This window comes from Gallinula chloropus (assembly GCF_964237585.1).
Source record: "Gallinula chloropus genome assembly, chromosome: 3".
Lineage (NCBI taxonomy): Eukaryota > Metazoa > Chordata > Aves > Gruiformes > Rallidae > Gallinula > Gallinula chloropus.
This window is the reverse complement of record NC_140087.1, coordinates 71,301,790-71,328,229: the sequence shown is the minus strand read 5'-3', so window position 1 is coordinate 71,328,229 and position 26,440 is coordinate 71,301,790. Positions and strand designations below refer to the sequence as shown.

General features: G+C 42.0%; 1 protein-coding gene across 6 annotated transcripts in view; it reads right to left on the bottom strand.

The window, feature by feature from the left end:
* Positions 1-25,698, bottom strand: part of CDC42BPA (CDC42 binding protein kinase alpha) — a gene marked incomplete at its 5' end in the record, with an annotated part of 194,289 nt that extends 168,591 nt beyond the window's left edge. For 5 of the 6 annotated variants that reach the window (XM_084261412.1, XM_084261411.1, XM_084261413.1 and 2 more), the window contains one exon: positions 24,552-24,729. In XM_084261412.1, the coding sequence (XP_084117538.1) occupies positions 24,552-24,729 (178 nt within the window). Of the gene's footprint in view, positions 1-24,551; positions 24,777-25,600 lie in introns of those variants that run through there. The other variant, XM_084261410.1, reaches the window with a different exon arrangement.
* Between the last annotated feature and the right edge of the window lie 742 nt (positions 25,699-26,440).

Genomic DNA, 26,440 nt, shown 5'->3' with positions numbered 1-26,440 from the left:
TTTTTTTTTTTTACCGTGGGGTAGAAAACACAGCTGTGCAGCAATGCAAATAATGCAACACCATTTAATTACAGTGTTGGCCATTCTTGCTAGTCTTCTCTTTTACTTGCCCAATTACAAGTTTATGAAGGGATCATTAATCCAATATAACAAAACCAACCGACAATGACAAAAACACTGATTCTTGACCACTTCTTACCATTTTCATCTATTAAGGTAATTAATGCATTTGGAGCTGGCATTTGTCTCAGAAAGAAGAAGTGAAGCAAAAGTGAGAGCAGAAGTTTAAAGATAGGATTGTTCTGCCCCACCCCAGGTCTGAAATGCGTACAGCCAGACATCATGAATGGAAAACTTATATGTAGAGGAGTTATAGCTTCTAGCATCCCATTCACATTGCAGTAACTTCAGCAACAAAATTAAGCCAGGTCTTGCTTCCTGGGAAGGAAACTGCTGAAAGAAACACGGAGTCTTTGGAGTTATATTTCACCACTACAAAACAGTTGTTCTGAATCAAAAATAATGCCTGTTTTAATCTCTGCACCATCCTCCTTCAGCTTTTACTCACAATCTGTGACGAGAGGTGGGACCTGCCTGCACTGGGTTGGGTCAACTCCAGCTGGTTGTGCTGCAGGCCCTGGGCCCTCAGTTGCATGGGAGCAGGGATCACCCCCACTGGGCCCTGTCTAAATCTATACAATAAGTAAGAAAACTGCTAAAATGGCTTTGCTATCCTGCAACGTTAAAGATGTATCCATAAAAAACTGCAAGTGCTGTATCTTAAGTCTGAAAGAAAGCCTAGCCACCCAACATCTTTCCTGTACACACACTAGCATTAGCTTTGATTTATCTAACAAAGGTCTGTGGGAAGCACTTTGTTTCCTTTACATTGGGCTCTTCAAAGGTACCACTGACACCAAAACACCTTTCTCCTCTTTGGTAACTGTTACTATCTCTCCATACTGTGGGCCAGGCTTCCAAAACCAGAGACATCCATTAAGGTACTTAAAATGAACCCAAGAAACCCAAACCTCAAACATTTAATTACTTCCTATCTGCCCCCCCACCCCCAATCAAATTCCACTTAGCTGCCATCTGTTTATGGAAACGTCTATGCCTCTAACATCCCATTCGCAATGCAAGAGTAACTCCAGGAACAGAATTAAGCGTGCTCATGCTTTCCTGAAAGGGAAATTGCTCAGAGAAATACAGAGCCTTTGGAGTTGTATTTCATCACTACGGAACAGCTTTTCTGAACCAAAAATAGTATCAATAATTTTTAATCTTTGCAATGTTCTCCTTCAGCTTTTACTCACAATTTAGCTTCCAAAACTGAAATGTATTCATAAATGATCCAGATTTTAATTCTCAGAATTTACTTTTTTCTTTTAGGCCTTCAGGACACAAGGAAACCCAGCTGACAGCTTGTTGTGCAAAAAAAAAAGGCCACACACAAAATGCCTAGAAATTCACACTGCTCTAATTAAATATTGCAGACTTTTTGTGTATAAAAATGTTTTGTCCCTTACTATATCTGTAAGTACCTATTTTAAAAGTCTGTAATTCTTATTTTACCTGAATAGACCACAGATCAGCAGCAGTTGCTAAATAAGCTCACACTTAATTTTCACATTCTAACAGTTACATTTACATTGGACTGTGCTTTGTTCTCACACGCCTATCCATCTGTAAATGCCCAAAAGTTTTCTAAATAAAAGCTACTAGAAAATCAGTATGTACAACTGTTTCATTTGAAAGTGGCAACACATAAAAGCACCTTATCTTGTGTCAGAGCCACTACAAAAGAAATCTCTCTCAAACTACTTTAAAATTTAATTAACAAGCTTTGCAGAACCCCAATCATACCTGAGCACAGAGTGACTTCTTTCAAGCACTGCACATCAAGCAATGACCGAGTGTTTGCCTAAACTCCTAAGTTTTGTACAAGCCTATTATCATGTTTTGCATATAAATACAGGAGCTGGAGTAAACTGCATCAAAAAAGCTATACACCACCTCTTCTGCATCATGTACCAATTGACATTGTCATTATTTTACAAAAACTGAATTTTCTTTAGAGTTTTGTGGTGGTTTGACCCTGACTTGAGGCCAGATCACTCTGTCACTCCACTTTTCAGATGGACAGGGGAGAAAATACATATTGAGAAGCTTAGGAGTCAAGATTAGAACAGGGAGAGATCATTCTGCAATCAGCATCACGGGCAAAACAGACAACACAGAATTAAAAGAAACCTCATATAATTTATTACACTACACCACATCCCTGTGAAAATACAGTAGGCTAATGAGAAGTAAAACCATATCTTAAAATACCGCACCCACCCCTCCCTTATTCACAGATTTAACTTTATTCATGATTTCCCTCCCTTTCCCCCCCAGGATGGTACTGGGCAGCAGGGGAGGGCAGGAATGGGTGTTTGGGTCAGTTCCTCACAAGCTGTTTTCCTCTTCCCCTGCTCCAGTGTGGGGTCCCATCCACAGGAGACAGTCCTCCACCAGCTTCTCCAATGTGAGTCCTTTCCCCTGGGGCTTCATCTCTTCACCAACTCCCCCAGCGTGGGTCACTTCTGCGGGGCGCAGTCCCTCAGGCCCAGGCTGCTACAGCTTGATCCCCCATGGAGTCAAAAGTCCCCTCAGCAAACCTGCTTCACCATGGCAGACAGGTCGCCAGAAACTTGATGGATTGAGAATCCAATACTGGTATTAATGGACTATCTTTTTAAATACACTTAAAAGATGTTTCGTATGGAGTGTATGGTGTGTAAGCTTCCAAGCCTAGCATCTGAGGGTGACAGTAATGAATCACCAGGGGCAAGGAAAACTTTAAATAAATAAGAGAGGCTGCCAATGAAATAGTAACATGGAAGGAGTTTAAGGTATGATGTACACAGAGAAGAGGGGCTCAAGATGCCCACATCTCCATCAAAAGGAAGGTTTTTCCTATACTAGATATTCAGCACAAAGGCAGCAGTGCAGCTTGTGATTAGCGAATAAGCAGATTGCTTTGATTTTGTTCTGTAGCTGCAAGATTTTAAGAGAGGAAAGTACAGAAAGCAATACTTTCAATTTTGGAAAAACAATCAGTGTTACGCTGTTTCTTTATTTAAGGTTTGGAAAAGTATGTTCCTACTACAAAGCCTACCACTAGAGAAGGAAAACACAGTGCTCTTTTCCCAAAAACAGTGAATCAGAAGAGATACACAATGTCCTGCATATCTTTGGGCCTGGATGCTGTCTTCTAGCCGCAAGTGACTGGAGCTGGAATTGGAACACTGGCTTCCTTCCCTACTGGCTGAGTCCCATTAAACAGTGAAACATCTTGCAGCTGCAGCATCCCGAGGATCACACCCCCCTCAAATGAACAGCAGTATAAATATTTTGGACTATGACCTAAGAGTTACCTTTGAGCATTCAAGGATACAACAGCATCAACTGCAAAGTGTTGCTAAGGCAAACTGACAGGTACACTGTGCAAAAGCTGAACTACACTCTCTGAAAGATGGAGAGAAGTACGTGACAGAAAGCCTCTAATTTAGGCAGGCAGGATCCCTCTCTGGATGCCTTTAAATACATTTACATACTCTCACTGAATCTACGGGAATTTTAAACACGCACTCTAACACACTTACTACTCTCTTATACTAAAAAGGAGTACCTCCTCCCCTTAACTGTCTACAAAAACATAGTGACTTTGAGATGAAGCCAAATGCAACTTGTCACCACTTCTTTTACATAGATTTCTCCCCTTCCTCAGCTATCAGTAGCTCCATCACTCCTCACTTCAATTCAGAAAAATTTTACTCATCTCTTCCAAAACAGAAGCCGTTTTCAAAATTGACAGAGCTATGTTCACAGAAACTGTCCCAATCTACAACTGCTGCAACTAAGTAGGTAGAATAAATACATTCTCATTTCCATGAATGGCTTGTAATGTGCAATTTATGTAGCAAATGTCCTTTAAAAAAAAAAAAAAAACAAAACAAACCACCACTACAACAACCACCAAAAACCAACCATCAAACAACACACAACTCACTGGAATAAAATTTTGACTGGACAAAGATGGGTCAAAGAAAAACAAGAATGGGTTAAGACATCAATGCTGAAGAAGATTATAGTTTAGGATGGTGACAAACTAGAGGGCATGGACATAGGCATGATGATAGTCTACAACCTTAATGCTCAGGTAAGATATATTCAGATGTTTCCTGAAAACAGGATGTTACCTTTATTCAGCACTGAGATTTGTGAATTCCCACAAAATGTGTTAAATGAATTCTTTAGGGCAACACCCTAAATACATTACTCTTCAAAACACCCTTTGAAGAGCCAGTGATATCATCACCTTTATGACAAAAGGAATTGAGATATAATAAATTAAAGGGAAAGTAGTCATCAAATATTAACCAATAATTTTGGAATTCCATATATTAACTTCCTAGGGCATGTAGCATTATACAGACCTTTACAGTTTAAAGCAGAGCTCCAAATTATTTCAGTGACAGCTGAGAGTTCTCACTGTCTCTTCTTATCAAACCACAGGAAGTCAATTCATCCATATGGTGATGAACCCACAATTAGCAGCTACATACAAAATAGCTGGTTAATATCCAGCATCATACAGGGAAAAAAACCAAACCCAAACACCTCTATATCAGTGAGCAAGAGAATCAAATTCTCCACTGCATCATTCAATTCCCCCCTACAATATGTTCTCCTTTACTGCAAGCCACAACTTCATTCACTACTTAACTGCCAACTTTGACAGCTTACACCTCAAAAAAATCTGAATGAATTTCCAGAGCCCTACTGTCCCATGGAATACACAAAACAGGTGCTGAAGGGCCAGGGGAAACACCACAATCATACAGCTGGAGACCAAGACAAGACACACACAGATAGATTGTAAATTCTGTCAGGTTTTGTTTATATTATTTTAATGATTTCTTTCAGTACTTCTATCATAGATACATACTAACAACAAAACAAATTTTCAGAAATATATATTGAACTCTTAAGTCACTTAATAATCACTTAATGTAGAAGTTTTCATGCAAAACCTACTCATGTAACAAGCAGGATACATCTACAGAAAATCACCTTCAAGACGCTCCTAAACCTGATTTCTACCACCCCCTGAAGTGGGCACTCCCAGACACAACACACGGCAACACCCCTGGAAGGTGCAGTCACCACCCTCCTTCTCTTCTCTGCTTTAACTGCCTCTGCCTGCAGCATCTTCTTACTGGCTTCCAATGCTTCATCTTCTACAGGGGCCTATAGGAAAGACAGAGGGGGACTATCAGGGAGTGTAGCGATAGAACAAGAGGTAATGGGTTTAAACTGGATGAGGGTAGATTTAGAATAAATGTTATGAAGAAATTATTCAGTATGAGGATGGTGAGTCCCTGACAGAGGCTGCCCTGAGAAGCCGTGGCTGCCCCCTCCCTAGCAGGGTTCAAGGCCAGGCTGGATGGGCCTTTGGGAAACTGGTCTAGTGAAGGGTGTCACTGCCCGTGGCAGAGGGGGTTGAGACTAGATCTTGAAACTCCGTTTCAACCCAAACCATTCTGGGATTCTATGATTCAGATAGACACAAGCATAGAAAGGAAAGCCTTTAACAAGCAAAGCACTTCCCCAGAGGGCTCCCCACTGCAATTTTGGAATGCATCTTACCTTCCAATTTGAGACTAAAGTGGACTGTTTTGGCTAAAACTGTAAGCAATATTCACATTCCCTGTCTTTGAAGCTAGAAGGAATACACAGACCTTTAATGCAAAATCAGAATTTACTCAAGCTTTGATGCAGCCAAATCACATCATGGATGCACAAACACGCCATGAAAAATTCTTCCTAACACCAACACTGCCATTCTTCACTTCACTCTTACATCATTAAGATCTGATGTATTTCTGGGAACGATAAATAAAAGTCTCCTGTCAGTTCAATAAGGTACAGTTACATAATACATCTCTCAACTTCTTAAGCTAGCCTTGCTGCTATCATAGATACATTTCATCCTACAGTCAGTTCATTGCTGTCAGATGTGCAGATGTCAAACTGTGGAGCTGAGCTGTAAATCTTGATCCCTGGAAGAACAATCAAGAGGCTGGGCAAAAGTGTTCAACATCCAGTGACTGAAAAGATTGTCCTTCCGTAAGCACTTTCAAAATATCAGTTGATATCAAGCAAAAAAGCAGCAATGGATTCATTAATTAGGCCTTACATTTCCAAGGGACAGGCTCCTAGTATTATCAGGGACTGCTTGAGATCAAGACCAGGCAGCAGGCACACTTCCACATACAATACAAAATCCTCAAACTTAGGAGAACCAGTCTCCCAAGCCAAACAAATTAAGGGCCATCGTTGTATCTGGTTGAAGTCATACTCAATATGTGAAACACTTCACTGCTAAACTTGAAATAAGTCTGAGAATTAGATAAACCAGACATGACCCTACACATCCCATCATTGATTTGAAACTGTTCAAACACAAGGTATTTACTAGGAGTGGGAAAAAGGGACATCTAGGTCACATCAAAACACTAACGTTTAAGAATGACTAAACTAACTCCTGAACCTTCCTGTCCTTATACTAAGCCTCTCAATATATATTTTCTCCCCTGTCCAGCTGAAAAGGAGAGTGATAGAGTGACTTCTGGGTATCCAGCCTCCAGCCAGGGTTAAACCACCACAACAGTTTTGAACCATTGGCCGTGTGTTCTGCACTTGTGCAGAAGTGGAGCAGAGGGCAGTGTCCTGATTACAACCAGAAGGGCAGTGCTCTGCACACCAATGAAATGGCAATGGATCAAATTTCCTTTCTTTTTTTTTTTTGTGGTAGGGTTTCCTTCCTGAGCTATCAGGCTTGAAAGGAAAGAACATCACATTGACTTGTTCTACATTGGTCTTTCTCTTAACACTGTGAATGTCAGAAATTAAAAATATGAATGGATTACTTTAAGTTTTGAATCCTAGCTACTCTTCTCAACTAATGAGCCCCAAAATGATGCACAGTACACAGTTAATGAAATCACAAGAGAGAAGTATGCCTCTTTTCCAGTGCAACCACCCGCAATAGCATTTTTTACGAATTAAATCAACCCACAGGAAAAGTATCATCATACTTGGTGCAGAAGAGTACTTTAAAACAAAGATTATTTTGACTGTGTTACCAAAGCCTCAGAGATTCTTGAGCACAGCAATTCAGTCCCAGCTACCGTTAAAGGCACAGGAAGCAAAAGAGAAAAAAGCATCAAAGAGATGAGTAAAGAAATTACTCTCCCTTTAATCCACAGCTGACCTGCTGTAGTACTGAGCTCACAAAATGGAAATGACTTACTATACTAGTATTATATAAGAGAAGGCTTCCTCATGGGATTGAGAAGGCAAAAGAACCCAACAACCTCCAGGGGAACACAAATTTCTTCTGTGCAAGTTAGTATTTAGCTCAAGAAAACTGCATGTAACTGACTCTGTACTCTTCCTTAATAGAGCTCAGAGTCACAGATACATTCATCAGCAGAAAATACAAAGCATAAAAAACATTCAGTAGATGATGGGGTAACTACATTATTCACAAGCACAAGACACACAAATGAGTTGAAGATCTCCAAGATGAATACCCATGTAGGATCTGCTTTTGCACTAGCTTACACTTCATTCAGATATTACTGTACCATATGAAAAAAAAAATGTAAAACCCACTTACTGTTCTGACTGCCTTTCGACTCGACACAGCTGTGAGTGACTGTCTGTCACTTCAGGTGACACGTGGTCAGACTGAAGCCACTTATTTTGTTGGAGTTGCATTTGGATTTTTTTTTCCCCAAGAAAGCTCACTTTAAACAATCAAATAACTCACTAAAAGCTACTCTTCTCCATCCATCTGCTAACAAAGCCACGACTGGACTAAATCCCCAAATTCCACTCTCCACAGACCAGTAAGAAAACAAATTCTTTTTAGTAACCCCATCACCTCAGAACATTGTTTCATTCATGCCATTCCACACTTGTCTGTAAAAGAAAGAATAGGAGGTAAGTTTCTAGACTCCTACTATACCAATTCAAGAATAAGAAGCCTAAATCACTATTGTTTTACAAAGTGTTGCCGTGGTTCAGCCCCAGGCAGCACTGGTTGAGCACCATGCACACCACTTGCTCCACCCTGCCACAGCAGGAGAAACAGACAAAGCACCACCGGTTGGGGTAAGGACACTTTACTGACAAAACAGAGTGAGGGCAGCAACAAGAGAGCCCATGACAGAATGCACACCCGGTGATAACCTGAGCACTTTACCCACCTGATGAGGTGGTAACACACAGCACCACCCACACGCAATGGTTGACCTCATACTATGAGGACCCACCCCTCCCCTCCCAGCCCCTTTTACAGGGCTGTGATGTCAGATGAGCTAGAAAACAGCCTGGGCCAGCTCGGCCCACCTGTGCTGGTTGCTTAGGAAAGTTAATTGTGGCCTGGCCCAAACAAGAAGTGGATACACAAGGGCTGGCTGTGGCAGTGGTACGGTAAATTCCAACTCTTGCCAAGATTGAGGAACTTGGAGAAAATCAACCCCTGCTCTGATTCCTCTATTCCAGGTATATCCTAAATGCCCACTTTGAGAGCTTTTGCCATTTAGATCTGGTAGAGCAAAAAGACACGTTGCAGCAATTTATACAAAATATTTCTGCACCAACAAAATACAAAGTAAATGCAAAGTATAATGAGACAGTGAAATCACTCAAAATTATTCGTGTTAAACAAAATCCCCTATAAATAAATTATTATAACTTCTTATGCAAAGCATTATGTATCACATAAACTACTGTGCCTGGGAGATAGTTGCTATCATACTATCTCCTGAGTAGTTCTTGAATTTTTATTTTACAGTGTTATTTTAAAAAGAAAAATTCAGCATTTCTCTTCTGGCATGTCATGACTAAGTTGCTGTAAAAAAAGACTGACTGACCAACAAACATCAGGGCGCCCTACAGAACACATTCAAAAGTCATTAAACACAGAGGCCGAAACAAAAATTTAACAATAAAAGTAGCGCACCCATTCGTAATGGAAGGCTGACTCTCACTTAGCACAGCTGCTTCAAAATCAGTTCCTTGCAGGGCAGTTCGGCGTGCAGTGGGAACAGGCAGGAAGCAGATACTCAGGAGAACCAGGCAGAAAAAAAAGGATGGGTCAAAGGGTAGGGAGGGGGAATTTCCTGATCCACAGAAGTAACCATACGGTGAAATTGCCCACCTATACTGTCTTTTTTGCCTCAACTGGTTGCTAAATACAAGGTTGTAAGAGGACTTGCGTCAATCTTCAGTTAAACTCTTCTGAGCAATACCTATGCAGGTACAGCTTTCCAGGAGGTAATTTCCAGTGTTAGCTGGAGATTATAATCAAGGTTCTGGTTCTCTCTGATGTCATCACATTCAGCTTCCTGAAAGCATACCATGTTTCATGGGAACTTTCCAGCGCAGTGATGTTACATACAAAGTCCCTTCCACCTCTTTGAACTGAATCCCCCAGTCTCACAGTTACTCCACCCCCAGTCTTCCCCAAAGCTTACTTGAGCTAAGCAAACCCTACACACCACAGGAATCAGTGCGGAACCACTTCACAAACATTAAGTATGAGGCAAGACTGAATGTATGCATCACATTTTATATGAGCTGCTCAGACACTCCGGGAAAACTATTCTGCAACACCAGTGAAATCCACCTACTTCACGGGGCTGCAGGGAAGATTTTGAATAGGTAAGCTACAAAGTTGCTGTGTGAGTTAAAAGCAGCTTAATTTTTTATGGAGGTCCAAGTTCAACATACATAAACAGTTCTCAACACACAATTCTGGCAAGCATTCACCTGACCACTGCAGAAAAGAGCACTTCCCTTCTGAGAAATAAAACAATTGCCTCTGCTCTGAACTGTACAATAGCAAAGTTAGAGGAGAGGGAGGAAAGAGCAACAAGATCACAGAAATAGGATTCTAAGCTTTCTTGAGTAACGCCACCAAGAAAAAAAAGAGTGTATTTAAACAGTATGCTGAGAATTTAAGCAAATAAATAAAGCACTTAAACACACAGAAGTTCAACCACCCACACCTTCAGGAATTTCCACTGCAAACATTTAAAAAACTTTGAAAAAAAAACCAACAACCACAGAACCGTATTTTGAAGGAACATACACATAAACCTGAATCATAGAAACTGCTTTCTTATTCCAACCAGACAGACAGCGCAGTTTTGGCTCACAGCTCTACAACAACACCTACCACTTAAAAGATCTCTTTAAGTTTATTGTAAAAGAAACCTAAAACCTGTTATCCCATATATGTATAATCTATGTTCCCACAGCATCTTTTACATATGCAATCTGATTTTCTGTTCCATACTTTCACAAATACTTATATCGATAGACAGTCCTTCTTCCTAGATATCCACCAGTGAATCCTTTTCCATTGAGACATCTTGTCTGTGTGAAGTCCTGACACCCCATCTATGACAGGGGAAAGTGCCTTTCACAGGAGAGCCCTTTTTCTCTAAAAGAGAAAAAAAGCAGCAAGGAAAAAAATAGCAGCTAAGCCCTCAAGTGCCAGGGAGAGAAGAATATGGTATGAGACAGACACTAAGGTAAAGACAGATGACAATCTGGGCTTACTCATTTAGTCCTAGGTTGAAACTGGGAGGCTCAAAATGTTTGCAAATAGCACACTTATAGAAATTAAATATTTGTCTTGAGTACTCTGAGAAAGGACACCAGGTATGACAGAACACAGAAAACCTATGCTGCTTTTATAAACACATACACACACACACAAAAAGGACCCCAAACTGCTGTGAGAAGTGTTTATGCTGAACTCACATGTGCAGTTTGATATGCTTGACCGGGCTTCTCTGGAAGCTAATGCCAATTTTGCCACCAGCTTTTAGGGGGGTGGTGGTGGGGCTGCTACTGAAAGAAGAAGAAATCATTATGACTTTGCCAAAGTTACTTCCTTTACCATCTTCCATCTCCTTCAAGTTTCCTCTGCCACTTCCCATAGGAAATGGTTTTATACCCCAGACGCTGCAACGGTGCTAAGAATGACCTTTGCACCTGGTCACTGTAAGAGTGTGTGGCGTCACATGCCGTGGGATGGGAACACAGAAAGGACTGGGGCATGCCTGAAAGAAACTGAAAATCTAAAGTAAAAACAAAACCAAATAGTAGCCTAACACTAGCAAAAGTGTCATTAAAAAAAAAATTATCAGCCACATAGTTCTATTTTTTCTTTAGAACCAGGTGATAGCATCAAAGCTACTTTATTTTTCTAAAGAAAATACTTGCCTCAAATAAGTGAGTCAGTTTGATCTAAATGGATCCAACAGTGATTTATTAGAAGAAATGGGAAAGAAAAAAAGAAAAAAAGGAAAAAGAAAAAGAATAAAAGGAAATGCCCAAAAGTTGGAGCTCCTCTCTAAAGTAAAAGGCACGAGGAAAGAAATGGCTTCTTTCAGATAAAACATAACATTTGCTTAGCTCCATTGTTTAAAAATGTAAAATTTACTTTTGCTGAACACAGTCATCACTAACAGTAGTCAGTTAACATTCTACTTCATAAATTAAACTGTATGGTGGAAAAATAAGTTACAGGATCACAGGGGACGAACAAGTTTTGAATAATCATAAGGACAGTTCTATGCCACCCAAGGCCTTAGTGCCACAAACTCAGCATGTCTTTAGAACTGAACATGTTGGGCTTCAGAAACAAAGCACAGCAATGTATGCAGACTTTAGTAGTAGCTACTTAAAGTAACTTTTGAAATTAGAACTGATCACACAGTTAAATACATTTATTGACAACATAAACTACATGACCAAGACAAAGCAGAAACCCTTGAGAGTGGATGTTCTGTTATGAAGAAAGCTTAGTGGTAAAATTCAAGCAAATTTTTAATGTCAAGCATTTCTTGGAAGTAATTCTCTTCTACCTATACTGCCAAGGATCACAAGGTGAATATAATATTGCCAGTAAATAATGCTAATCTCATTAAATAATCTTAGTTTTGGAGAAAAGGAATGTAAAAATTCAAGGAAGATATAAGCCAGAGAGCAAATCAGCACTTCCTTGCCCCCACAGCACTCTCTTCTCCCTCCAGAGAGTTAAAGCAATAGGCTGCTACCCACAAGATCAGATGAAATATCTGCTAAATCACCCAGAAAGAGACTTTTCAGGTGTTTGCATGAGCTCAGGCAGCATATACTCAAATGGCACATTAGTGCAAATAGTCACTGACCAAGCTAAGCAACTACATGACTAGAAGCAACTGGGTCCCAGACCATCATCACCAGTCAAAGGAACAAGTTAACCAAGAAACACCAAGTTAATGAAATAATACACACTAGCTGCAGTAATATGCATCATACACAAATTTCTCTTAGTAACATTAACTCTATTCAGAGTTTTCTTTTTGAGTGTCTAAATTACCATCAGTGGAGACCTTAAGTCACTCCTTTCAGAAAACCAGGTAACACCCAAGAGTATAAAGGAAACAAAAAAGCCAGCCTACCAGGTACTTAGTTCCCAAAAAAGCAATTTGCCTAAATTTAATTTCAAGAGTTAAATTATGACTTTTGCAAAGATACTGATGTTTAGATATACATCTTTCATTAGCAAAAGATGGTTGCTAGCTATGAAGGTAAGAGCAGTCAGGATTGGAGGTGGAGGGACAGAACAAAATAGAGTGTTGTGGGACAGAAACAGCAGAGCTGAACAATAATGATTTTTTCTGCAAATTTCTATTTGCGTAGGAAGCAGCTTCTATCATTTCTCTCTAACATATCAAATCACAGCAAAAACAAGTCTCTTTTGTGTCAGTTGCTACCCAAATTATAAAAGGATCCTTTTAAATTATCAGAAAATACAAGATCAAGTGTTTTCTAAAACTATTCCAAGCCTATTAATATAAGAATCCTTGCCTTTCAGTTACAACATGTACAAGGAAAACTGATTAAAGACACCGAGTGATACTCTGCCAAATACCCTCAAAACACACAAACATGCCAACACTTACTTTTTCCATGGAATTGCCAGGATAAAAATTAGCCCCCTATTCACCAGTAGAAATTTCTTCATTGCAAGAAGAAAAGTTTTGCTAACTGCTACGCAAACAAGAAGGCTCAATGAATTCCTACACCAAATATCTATTAGAAAAAGCTGGTTAATGTCAGATTTTGGTTCAAAATTGTAGCTTCCTTGTATGTTAGAAGGAATCTGAGAGGCAGCCTCTGAACTTGGAGCACAGGAACCACAGCAGGTGAAGCCACTGATGCCTGGGCTGTCACAGTCCTAGCCCCCCTGCTTTTGTACAAACACCAGTACAAGCTCTTCACACAAACAGATCAACAGATTTCAATGTGGTTTTGCAGGATTAGTTTTCAACAAGCTTGGGTCCTTTTGCCCAAATTAACACCAACAAAACAGAGACTGATGGATTTTGCCAGCCTTAAGACACCAGCAAGTCAGCCCCCATCCAAGATAAAAACAGTGAGTTATAATTAAGTAACACCAACTTCTATTTCCTCCTCCTGTTATTTATTACGTGCCCTGCAAAACATTCAACCACCACAGTGGTTTATTTACAAAAGGCAGCAGAGGTAAAGGTGAAAGAGCTTTAATGAGCAAGAGCAGGAAATACCTTGGGACCATGATGTTCCCACAGCACAAATGACATTTTCTTAAACCGCTTTACATTCTTGCAACGAAAGTCATTGCCACCCTTCCCATATCTTATTTATTTTAGACCTAGATCATAAAATTATAAAGCTCTACTCACACTTCAGTCACTTCATATTCAGACCACAGGACTAAAGCAGATCACAATTTCCTACAGCCAGAACAAACAGCCCAACGCCCCAGCTCTACAGGAGCTTACAAGTAGAGATTATTCACTTTAGTAAATCAATTGACACATACTGGGACTAATAACAAACAGACAGGGTGTTTATGGAAAAGGCTATGCGGGTGTACACCTGTAGGTAAAACCTGTGCTTATCTCTCACTTGGGTCACTTCTTTTTGTTACCACTCTCCACATACAAGCTCCATATTATGAACATGACCAAGAAAATTATGGAAGACTGGAAATGACAGGAGAGAAACACAGGAAAAAACAATAATCCAGAAACCAAGATTTTGGCCATGAGGAGACCACAGGATACCCCCATCATATTAGAAAGGCAAACTAAGATCTTGCTTAGATGAAAAACAACAGAATGGAAGTGGGGAAGAAGAGTAGGAGAAAGGTAAATACATCAGAGGTTTGCTTTGGAATGACATCACCAGTGGAAAACGCACAGAAGGGAAAGGAAGAACAACTCAGAAACAGAGACCTGCTGGCCCTTCACCACAGGTGGGGACAGTCACACATGCCTAAGGTAAGGTAGGATTTTAAGATGAAAAGGATGAAACTGGGGCAACAGTGAGAGGGAATACTTAAAAAGAAAAAAAAAAAAAAGTAATCACTTTGCAGAGCAAAACTGCTCACGTACTCTCCACTCTGAGACTGAAGTGCTTCCAAGCTCCTGAGCTAAGAACAGAGTTCTGCTCCAAGTCTGGGGTTTTTTTTTTCCAGTCTCAGCAGTCCAAAGAAAAGAGCAACAGAGCATTGCTGGTCTAACCCCATAATGTTTGAAAGAAATGTTATTACTGTTATCAACATCTACAAACACGTTTTCCCCTCCCCTTCAGAATGCCACTCTAAACTCACCTAGTCTTTCTACAGAAGGAATTACCACTTAATTCTACCAAACTGCTGGAAAAAAGCGTATGTAAAAGTCGGTGGTTTTCCCCTCAAAATCACCTACAGAACACTGCAGTCTGTAACATCTACAAGCTCCAGATCAAAGACTTTTTGAAAAGATGCAGAGAAGCAGCACTAAGAAGCTGATACCTAAGAATAAAAGCCTAAAATATTGTGCAATAAAGCTAATTTAAACTAAACTAGAAGTCTGGCCATGGATAAGGAAGAATTATATAACACAAAGTATTAGGAGCCTGGATACACCTCATGTGGATTTTATCCATGGTGACCGCTAGTAAACCTAATTAGGCTGTATTACTAGAAATAACGCAAACTGACCCATCTGAATAGAGGTTTTTTTTCAGTTATTAAGCCTAATGTCATGTTTAAACTATTTGATAATAAAAATCTTGTAGTTGACAAAAGACTGCACATGACTGACCTAGTTCGCTGGCATTTTTTAAAGATTTTAGCCCACATTAGTGGCATTCCCAAACTTAATGAGGATTTCAGAAAAATAACGTGCTGAGGGTAAGTTAAACCACAGTAGAAAAAATATTCTAGGTGTTCAGCCAGAAAAAAGAAAATAAAATTAAACAAGCACAAATGCTTATGGAAGGAATGCCCCTTTTGCCAAAAGATTTAACAGTTCAGGAGCTGGCCTTCTCTTTCAGTTCTGTCTCAGCTACCCACGGCACCTTTTTCAGTCAGGTTTTATAGCCTGGCAACCGGATCTGGTTGCTTCTGGAAGTTTTCTATGCAAATGAAGAAGGTAATTTTTTTACAGAATAAAAGTAAAGTAGGGATGCTATGAAGGGGTTAATATTTTGCAAAAACACATAGCATCCAAGTTCAGAAATTAACATGGGGAAAAAATATTTCCAAGATAGCAGCCTGCATCTACTTTGTATCTAGAAATTCTGTATTTGCAATTTCTTTGCAATAGAATTTCAAAACAACACTGGCACTTGACTATCCAGCCACAGGTTTGACTCACAAGTGAGATTACTTTTATTTGCAGCTGCTATTCATAATTCAAGTACTGATCTATGGGCCTAAGTCAGAGCTTCAACAAGAAATGGAGTTTCTCTTCATCTTTGTGGGGAAAAAAACCCCAAGGTACGTGTGTGTGTGTGTGTGTGTGTGTGTGTATATATATAAAATATTAACTTACATTGGGCCAAATAAGGTTATTGTTCTTATAACACAATATCCTTCTCTATGTCAACTGTGAACTAATAATACGCTACAGGTTATAAAAGGGTACGTCAGTGAGGTTCAACAGAGAAGGGCCAAAAGATAAGGAAGGTGTTTAACCAGGTAGGCACAGGCACAGTGCCACACACTACGCAGAGGTTTAAGAATCCAAACACACCTACAGCAGCACATTTTACAGTTATGATTGTCCCACAAATAAACTGCTGGCTTAACCCTTGAACATGAAACACTTTACTAACACGAACAGTCTTTAGTTTGTTGAGTTGCCATGACATTGCTAATGCCCACTGAGCAGCCTAACTCGTATAACTAACTCATGACTAATACACCTGGAACATCAGGATGGAAGGATACAGGCTCTTTAGGAAGGACAGACAGGGCAGGAAAGGAGGGGGTGTTGCCCAGCTGGAGCTCAACCTGGGCATGGATGAGGAACTGACCAAGAGCCTATGGGTTAGGATCAGAGGGACTGTAGGGAACACCATTGTGAGGGCCTGCAACAGGACACACAACCAAGGGGACCAAGTCCTCTACAGATAGATAGGCACAGCTTCACATTCACAAGCCTTGGTCCTTCTGGGGGACTTCAACCACCTCAATAACTGTTAGAGGGCCGACAAAGCTGGGCACAAGCAATCCAGGAGGTTCCTTAAACCTGATGATGGTAACTTCCTTGTCCAGGTGACAAGAAGTGCCATGCAGGACCTTCTTCTCACCAACAAGGAGGGACTGGTGGGGCACATGAAGATCAAGGGCAGCCTGGGATGCAGTGACCATGAAATGGAGTTCTGGATCCTCAGGGCAGTGAGGAGGATGCACAGCAAGCTTGCTACCCTGGATTTCAGGAGAGCAGACTTTAGCCTCTTCAGGGAACTGCTGGGAGAGTACAATGGGACAAAGTCCTGGAGGGAAGAGGGGTCCAAGACAGCTGGCTAGTATTCAAGGGTCACCTCCTCCAAGCCCAGGCTGATGCATCCCAGCAAAGAGGTGATGAGGCAAAAACACCAAGAGGCCTCCACGGATGAACAAGGAGCTCCTGGGCTAACTCAAACAAAAGAAGAAAGTCTACCAAGGGTGGAAGGAAGGACAGGTAGCCTGGGAGGAACACAGGGAAACTGTCTGAGCAGCCAGGGATCAGGTTAGAAAAGCTAAAGCCCTGACAGAACTAATCTGGCCAGGGATGTCAAGGACAACAAGAAAAGTTTCTACTTGGATTGATACACCTGTTCTTCAGGTGTATCAATGAGAAAAGGTTGATGAGTGAAAATGTGGGCTCTCTCCAGAATGGAACAGGCAATCTAGTTACCCAAGATATGGAGAAGGTTGAAGACTTTTTTGCCTCAGCCTTCACTGGCAAGAACTCTAGCTAAACCACACAAGTCACAGAGGGCAAAGGCCAGGACTGTGAGTACGAGGAACTGCCCACTACAAGAAAACACCTAAAGAACCTGAAGGTGCACAAGTCCATGGGACCCGATGAGGTGCATCTGTGTGTCCTGAAGGAACTAGTGGACAAAGTGGTCAAGTCTCTCTCCATCATATCTGAGAGACGCTGACAATTGGGTGAAGTCCCCACTGACTGGAAAAGAGGAAACAGAACCCCCATTTTTAAAAAGGGGAAAAAGGAAGACCCAGAGAACTACAGGCCAGCCAGTCTCATCTCTGTGCCTGGCAAGACCATGGAGCAGATCCTCCTGGACACTATGCTCAGGCACATAGAGAATAAAAAGGTGATTGGTGACAGCCAACATGGCTTCACTAAGAGCAAACTGTGCCTGACAAATCTGGTGGCCTTCTAGGATGGAGTAACAGAGATGGTGGACAAGGGAAGGATGACAGACTTGTGCAAGACATTCAACACTGTCCTGCACAACAGCCTTGTCTCTAAACTGGAGAGACATGGATTTGACAGATGGACCACTCAGTGGATAAGGAACTGGCTGGATGGTTGTACTCAAAGAGTTGTGCTCAACAGCTCAGTGTCCACATGGAGGTCCGTGATGAGTGGTGTTCCTCAGGGGTCACTACTGGGACCAGCACTGTTCAACATCTTTGTTGGTGACACAGACAGTGGGATGGAGTGCATCCTCAGCAAGTTTGTCAACACCACCAAGCTGTATGGTGAGGTCAACACACTGGATAGAAGTGATGCCATCCAGTGGGGCCCTGACAGGCTGGAGAGACAGGCCCATGCAAACTGCATGAAGTTCAACAAGGCAAAGTGCAAGGTCCTGTATATGTGGGTTGGTGCAACCCCAAGCACAAGACTGGGCAGAGAAAGGGTTGAGGCAGCCCTGAGGTGAAGGACATGGGGGTGCTACTCAACGTGAGCCCGCAGTGTGTGTTAGCAGCTCAGGCGGCCAACTGTGTCCTGGGCTGCATCAGTAACAGTGTGGCTGACAGGTCGAAGGAGGTGATCCTGCCTCTCACCTCTGCTCTGGTGAGACCCCACCTGGAATATTGTGTCCAGGTCTCGGGTCCCAGTACAGGAACGACACAAAGTTGCTGGAGCAAGTCCAGAAGAAGGTCATAAAGATGATCTGGGGGCTGGACCACCTCTCCCATGAAGACAGTTGAGAAAGTTGGGCTTGTTCAGCCTGGACAAGGCTCATGGGGAGTCCTAATTAAGGCCTATCAATACTTAAAGGAGTCCTACAGAAAAGTGGGAGAGGGACTGTTCATCAGGGAGTCCAGTGATAGGTCAAGGGGTAATGGCTTTAAGCTGAAAGAGAATAGGTTTAGGTTAGATATTAGGAAGAAATTCTTTACTCTGAGTGTTGTATAGCACTGGAACAAGTTTCCCAGAGAGGTTGTGGAAGCCCCATCACTGCAAGTATTTAATGGCAAGTTGGATGGAGCTTTGGGCAAGCTACTCTAGTGAAGGGTGTCCCTACCCATGGTGGGAGTGGGGGGTGGGGGTTGAACTAGATGATCTTTGTGGTCCCTTCCAACCCTGGTCATTCTATAATTCAAACTGTACTTCTCCATTTGTCCCCATTAGACCAGATCGTGCTAGGAATTTCTGTACAGAACAAAGGCATTCCTAAAATCCCTCCACATTAAGTATTAGTTAGCTTTCTATCTAAGCAAGCCGTACTTCTCTGCAATAAAAAGAACATCACTGATAGAAATCAATCTACCTAAATAAGTAAATCCCAAAGCCTTTCAGGCAGCTTCTGAGCTTTGCTACCTCCAAACTTTTGTAGCCCAAGAAAACAAAATCCAAACTGAAAAGAACATCCTTAAGAAAAAAAACCAACCCAACTTAATGACAAGTTTAAAATCTTGGCATACTGTAAATATGTTAAGAACCAAACTTGTTACAATGGGTTAACGCCACATTACTGGCAACCGTCTTTAACCCTAATGCAAACCAAGTAGGATTAATTGGACAGACTCACAGCTCATTTGATCACATCATAACTGTTGATTAACTTACACTAATTAGTTTCCAAGACAAGAATCAAAACTGAAATAAATGTGGGAGAAGTCACCACTCAAAAGGTACAAAGGTTAAACACAGAACTACTTAACAATAAGGTCTGCACAGGCAACCATTCTATATCCTTTCCTGTGATGTCCTTTTCTTTACAAGTAATTTAGTATACAACTCCATCTCTAGAGAAGCTGTGTACCAAAACACGGAGATTCAAAGGTCATTTCTATTTGCCAGCATTGAAGAACCTCCTTCTCTTACCCTAATCAATAAAAAGCATTTCATTTTTACCCACAACTACTTAACAGAAACAACAGTTTACATAAATAAGCAGTAAAGTGTTAACAATAACACCAACAAATTCATGCCATAACTTCAACATACATAGATCCTCCTGCGTCCATATACCTCAGCTGCAGGCAGACAAACATCATGTAAAATCAGATATATGCTAGAGCACATTAGGAGGCGTTGCAAAGCCAGATGCTCATTCGTTCCCAAAAACAATTCAATAACTGGCTTTGCTTATGTCAGTCCTGGAGGTGTTCTCAGTTGTAGGACTATAAGAAAAAAAAATCCTTCCTAATTTATTATTTTTTTAAGAAATGTACTTCCAATAGGTTAAGTATTACTAAGAGGCAAATTCTACCTTGATAAAACAATGGTACACTTAAAGTTGAGTGCTAAGTCTTTTGCTGCTGTCTCCATTAAGAGTAGGACCTAAATGAAATTTTGTTTGCTTGGTTGGGGTTTTTTGTGGGCTTTGAGGTTTTTATTACAGCCTGTTTTAAAAACAAAATATAAGCAACTCATAGCTCAAAATGCCTGTGATTTATTTAATGACCTACAAATGGATGAGTAACACGTGTAATATTCAAGTGCAGGTGTCCACCACAGGCAAGATTCTGTTTTCTTTCGTTACTAACATTTAAAAACAAGCCTGATTTGAAAATAGGTGTAACAACAGGAGAAGAGGGAAACACATTGACAGAAGGAAGACAGACAACCTCTCCAGAAATTTGCCTTGAAAAATGGTTTCATGAGAATCACTTTTAATGGCCAGAATAGTTGCTGCACATCTGAATGTCAGGCGTATGACACCAATGGCAACAGTCTAGTCTAGGACTACATCAGCACTGCATAAACGCCACATGTCAGTTCTACTAGAGATGAAATGAGAACAATTTAATCCATCTTCCAGAACCTCCTTTGGTAGGAAAAAACCCAACATCAAACCCACTGAAGGACAGATTACTTCCTACAAGAGAACAGATTTGATCAAGTCACCGCCCTCACCATCCTATCAGTAGTGCCCTCCATCTTCCCAACCTCATATCTCCATACATTTCAAAGTTTATTCCAGTTTTCTTTCAATGCATCCTAAGTAACATTGATTCTAGTTTCTTTTTAAAACCAATTCAAATTGGTGCCATTATAAAGGATGTTTTCCCAGAACAAAAACATCTCCTAAAGCCTCTTTATATCATTGTATTTTTCCTTCAAGTTCAGCTTATGAGCCTGCATGACCTCCCTCACAGTCTTGAGTCATTATGGCAACTCATGCGCATGTAGAAAAGACAAAATGCCTCAAAGTCTCAGTAGCTTTTCCTTGCAAGCTCTAGTTGCTATAACTACACAATCCTGTTTCTGTATCACAACTATCACTACAGAAAAATGAAAACTAGCATCAAATATATCAAACAAGCCAAATCAAAACATTTTGTTTCCCTCTCATCATCTCAAAATGTGCCCTGATTTAATCCTCAGGACTCAATACACTGGTTGTTTCCATAGTTGCCTTTGCATATAAACTACCTATATAAAATAAGCAACAAAATCAAATCACCTTATGCACGTCACAAATCTGATACTGTATTACAAAAGGCAAAGTCATTACGTTTTCAGTTTAAGCAAAAAAAAAAAAAAAATAAAGAAGTAATGCAGGTTCTAAACCACAAAATAACTTGACACATCAAACAAGTCTAATGACATTTCAAGCACCTCAAAGACTGAAAACCTATAAAAATGTAAAACTCAACTTCACATTGCAAAGACCTTTCTTTCCTTACTTGCTGAGTGAAACTTTTTCATCTTTTGTTTTCATTTGATATTGTAACCGGTTCAGATGCTCAACTGTTTCACCCTGCTTCATTTTTTAATAAATTACATATCTAGATAACAAGTTCATAAAATAGTCCTAAAAGATCCAAGGATTTGAGCGTGAAGCTTCTTAGTTGCCCTAAATACACCAGCAGTCACATGGCTGTCACTAAGACTACATTAGCTTTTCCATCCTAGAACTCCACCTAGCACGTTCAGTCTCACATGAAACACAGCGTGTAACATCTCAGACCTAGAACAGCTTAAATAAAACCCACACATCTACCAGCCACAGAATTTCCAGCCCCAAATTCCTGCAAAACCAAACAAACAGCACCTCAAAAGTGCATCACTGCAAAGCAAGAAGCAATTATTCGGTGTTGTGCTCAATGCGAGTCTGTGATCACCAAACTTATTAATATTAGCCTTTTCTTAAAAATAACAAAGCATACAAATAAGTCTTATTTGCTTCTAGAAAGAATAAATTTGAAGCAGCAGATTAAGCTTAAGGTGATGAACAGCTCTCGGGAGTAAATTGGCGCGTTGCAATTTGTAAGCGCACAAGCATACCGGTTCGTACTCTTCCAAGACCAGTTCCAGCAATTTCAGATCGCTCTCTTCATAGTAATAAAGCCAACTTGTGGATGCTTGGTGTAAGCCCACTAAATGTCTTTCCAAGGCAGCAGCCAACTGACACCCACCAGTAGATATACCACGCACAAGGTTTTAGTTCACCGATGGGAAAAACAAACTAATGCACACTGTTTTGTATGGCACATTCAAACCTAAGAACCCACCTCACACACAGTGCCCTCGGAACTCCCTGGTGTAAAAATGGGGGGATTTTCCCTACTGATCAAACAGGGAAGCTAAAAGAAAACAAAACAAAACACCAAAGAAAAAAGCTGAAAGCACTTCACATTAACTGAGGGAGGCAGGGGCATAGCCTACAATTTGTGGCTAGCAGCCTTCCACTTCTGCTACACAGCACATCTCTGACTTTAAAAGCACACATAACCTCTTTCTAATCAACAACTTGCATTGTTTCCCCTTTTGGGAAGAAAGATACACAAGGTCACAACTGTATCAATGAACAGGGTACCCTTCCTAACTTCCCAGCACCAATGTTCTGGAGAGTACACTGCCTCTGTAAGAGTCTGATTGTGTCAACCCACGATGTCAACAAAAATGCCAGACTGCTAGTTTCACTGGGAGGACTGGCTTTCAGAAGAGAGAACTCACTCAAGCGTTTGCAGGATAAAGACATTCAGAAAGACACTTCCAACAGCAGGTACTAGAAACCTCTGCTCTTGCATTTCACCTCACAAACCCTCTCCAAAAAAACCCTCTCAGGGTAGAAGTCGGGATAGCAGAGCTGGGAGCAGACAGAGGACTCTGGCAACTGAGCCTTGAGAACAGGGGGAACTGGTGTCATCTGAAGCTCAAGAGCCCTGCTAAGGCACAGCTGGAGCATGAGAGTGGAAAAATAGCTGGAAAAAAAGGCCAGCAAGAAACCTTATTCCAGCCTTTCCAAAACAGTGTATTATTTCCATCAGCAGCCTGTGAAGTTTATTACAGAAATCTTCAGGTACTCTCAGAGCCTTGTTTGGTGGATAAATGAATCATTACAACTACCACAACACACCAGCACCCAAAATGATGGGTCTCAAAACACACTGCTACTCTGATCATATTGATATGGTTAACAGTATTATTGTTTCCAGGACATCAGCTGACTAGATCCACTGTAGACAACACCAAGTCCCTGCACTTTAGAAAATACCTTTGGAACCACCATATTTTCCCAGAGTTATCACAGCTTCTGTACACCACAGTGATAGTTTTAGAGGGAAGATTCTTCAGAAGTGCTTTAAATTACTATTTCCTCCTTAGCTAGGATGCATTACCTATAGCCTGTTCCTCCACATAGTAGGAAAACAAGGACCAGGGCATTATGAACACTACAAGAAACTCAATTACCAAGTCAGACGTCCCTTAGATGTCAGTACGACTACAGTGAGGAGCAGGAAAAATTAAACATCAGTTATCAAAACAATGCCCTTCCTCAGTGACTTCATTATAAAAAGCTCACAACTAGCTAATTAATCAGATGCCCATTACATGTATTGAAAATACGCTTTTTTATATATAAAGGAGGCCTGCTGATTTATTACAAAGCAAATATGGTATATGATTAGGCATCTAAATGCAGGAGAGCAGCATGACTTTGAAGTTTGAAGGTCAGATACAGTAACTGTTCTCATAAAGGTTCTTATGTCAGACTGCATCTTCTGTTTTGGAGGAGGAAGAACTAAGAAGCAGAAAATAAACAACCAGATCAGTGATAACTTCAGAAGAACTGAAATGCTATCATCCACCTGTTTTCATTTAAAAATCTGCAAATACACCTATTCTCCAAAATGAAGGAACGAAACAGAAAGGGTGCTGGAGGACACATAATTTCATTTTGCTTTTCAACTTTGTTTTCCTCATCAGGAAACATCAATCTAATGAAGTCAGCAATGATTTTACGTTAGAGAAGAGAACTGTATCCGTTTTCACAGGCATCTCAAAACCACATCATTTAAGATAACTGAAGAATTTTCTTATTGATCAACACCTTTTAGCAGTATAGATTTGACTGCAGATGCAAAACAGATAATTTATCCCTTGTCCTTCTACATTCCCAGGAACTTTAGGATACAAAACAACAGATGGGCCTACAGGCAAACAGATATGCCTCACGTACCAGTCTGATCCACATTAAAAGAAAAAGAATAACGTATGTTGTATCTGGATACCTCAAATAACCAATATGGGTTTCTTTTTAGCACCACCACCATGTTTAAATACAGTAAAACTGATAACACTTCCCAGTAAAACACCAAGTTATAAACAATTCCCTCTTACACATAAGTAACAGGAACATTATACAAACCAGACAGGAACACGGACAGATGTACACAAAATAAACATATTCAAACTTACCCCACTCTAGATACTCAAGGATGTTCTTCTCTCTTCTCAGAGGGGAATTATTACATTCATCATAAAGGCAGATGAGTATATCCAGCAAGGTTTCCACACTGAAGCATTGCCCATTAGTCTGAGTTGGCCCATCCAAAATAAACTGCTCCAGCTGCTTCAAACGCACTTCTCCAGACATGGCTGTTTCAGTTTGCATTGGGGTTTCTTTTTTAATTATTATTATTACTTCGCCAAAAATAAAAACCAACAACAACAAAAATAAATCTTTTGAGGGTTTTGTTGCTTCAAAAGAACTCAACAGTATTTTTAACAAGTGTCAAACTGCAGAGGTGCTTAATTTCCAGCCCACCTCGGGGTACCCAGCCTGAAACTAAACCCCTGCGAGTTTCAGATACACGCATTCAGAGTATATCAGTGTATGCGTCGTTTTTAAGAGAATAAAATAGTTATCCTAAAGAAATATCTTTTAATATGCTTAGTAAGACGGGGAAAAATATATATGGCCGCTTCTGACGCTTGAATAATAATAATAATAATAGCGTTCAAATTCAACCGAGACTACTGACACCGATTTCCCTGCGTGCGCACACACATACGCACTTATATATTTAAAAAGGTCTTCTCCTTCATTCAAAATGCAGATCATGCAACACGATCCTGAGAGGAGCCCCGCCGCATCGTTAAAGTGCAAGAGCCCACTTCGGCTCGCTCCGGCCCTTCACTCCCCAGAACGGACGGGAAGGAGCGGGGCGGGGGGGGGGGGGGGGGGGAAGGGGGGAGGGAATTTAAAATATATATATATATATATTTATCTATACGAAAGGAAGGAGAAAACAGGGCGCACAGCGGCGGGGAGGGAGGGGGCCGCGCAGCCTCGCCGCCCCCCCCTCGGCCCCGGCGGGCAGCGCCTCAGCGGCCACCGCGCTCGCCGTGGGGGTGGGGCGCAGGTCCCCCGTTCCCCCACCCCCCCCCACCCCCGGCCGCCCCCCCTCAGGGCGCAGCCACGTCCTGCCCCGGGCAGCCTCTCCCTTCCTCCTCCTCCTCCTTACCGAGTCTCCTTTTAAGGCTTTTCAGTGATTCAAAAAAACTAAAGTCTTCATCGTCGCCCCCGTCTGCTCCGCTGCGCCAAGGGGCGGCGGGCGGGACGCGCGCCCCTACACACCGGCGGCACCTCGGCGGGGCGGCTGGGAAGCGCTCCGAGCCCTGTCAAATCCTTCCCATGGCTGCGGTGGCGGCTGCTGCGGCGGCGGCGGCGCCCTCCTGCTCCTCCTTTTTCGGGTGCGCGTCCTGGCGCGGAGGGAAAGCGCCGGCGTCCCCGCCCCGGCTGCACGCTGCCGGGCCGGGATGTCCCGGCGGCTTCACTCCCGGCTACGAGATGCTCTCCCGGCTTCGCCTCCCCGGGCAAAGAGCATCCTCCCGCGGTGCCTGTGTGCGTGGGGCGGCGGGGAGGGGTAACGGCGCGCCCTCCCTCCCCTCCGCTTCCGCGCCCTCCTCTCCAACACCGCTCCTTCCTTCTTTTCCCTTCCTTCTTCCCTCCCTCCCGCGGTCACACGCAGCTTCCCAACATGGCGGCGGGGAGGAGTGAGGAGCCTCCGCCGAGCGCCGCCGCAGCACGGGGAGCCAAGCCCGGGGCCGCCGCTACTGATGGGATTGAGGGGAGGAGGGGGATGCTGCAGCAGGGAATGCAGGGATGCGGGCGGACCGAGGCGGAGGGGAGGGCGGGATTGGAGAGGAGAGGCCTCCGCGCAAAGCCCCGGGGGCTGCGGTCGCCCAGCCGCTGGTAGGGTGGCTTGGGCAGGGCCTGGTTGGCTGGCCCGCCAGGCGGGGGGTCACTCCGGAGCCGTCCCCCGCCTCGCTTCTCAGACGGCATCATGTACCTGCTGCGGGCC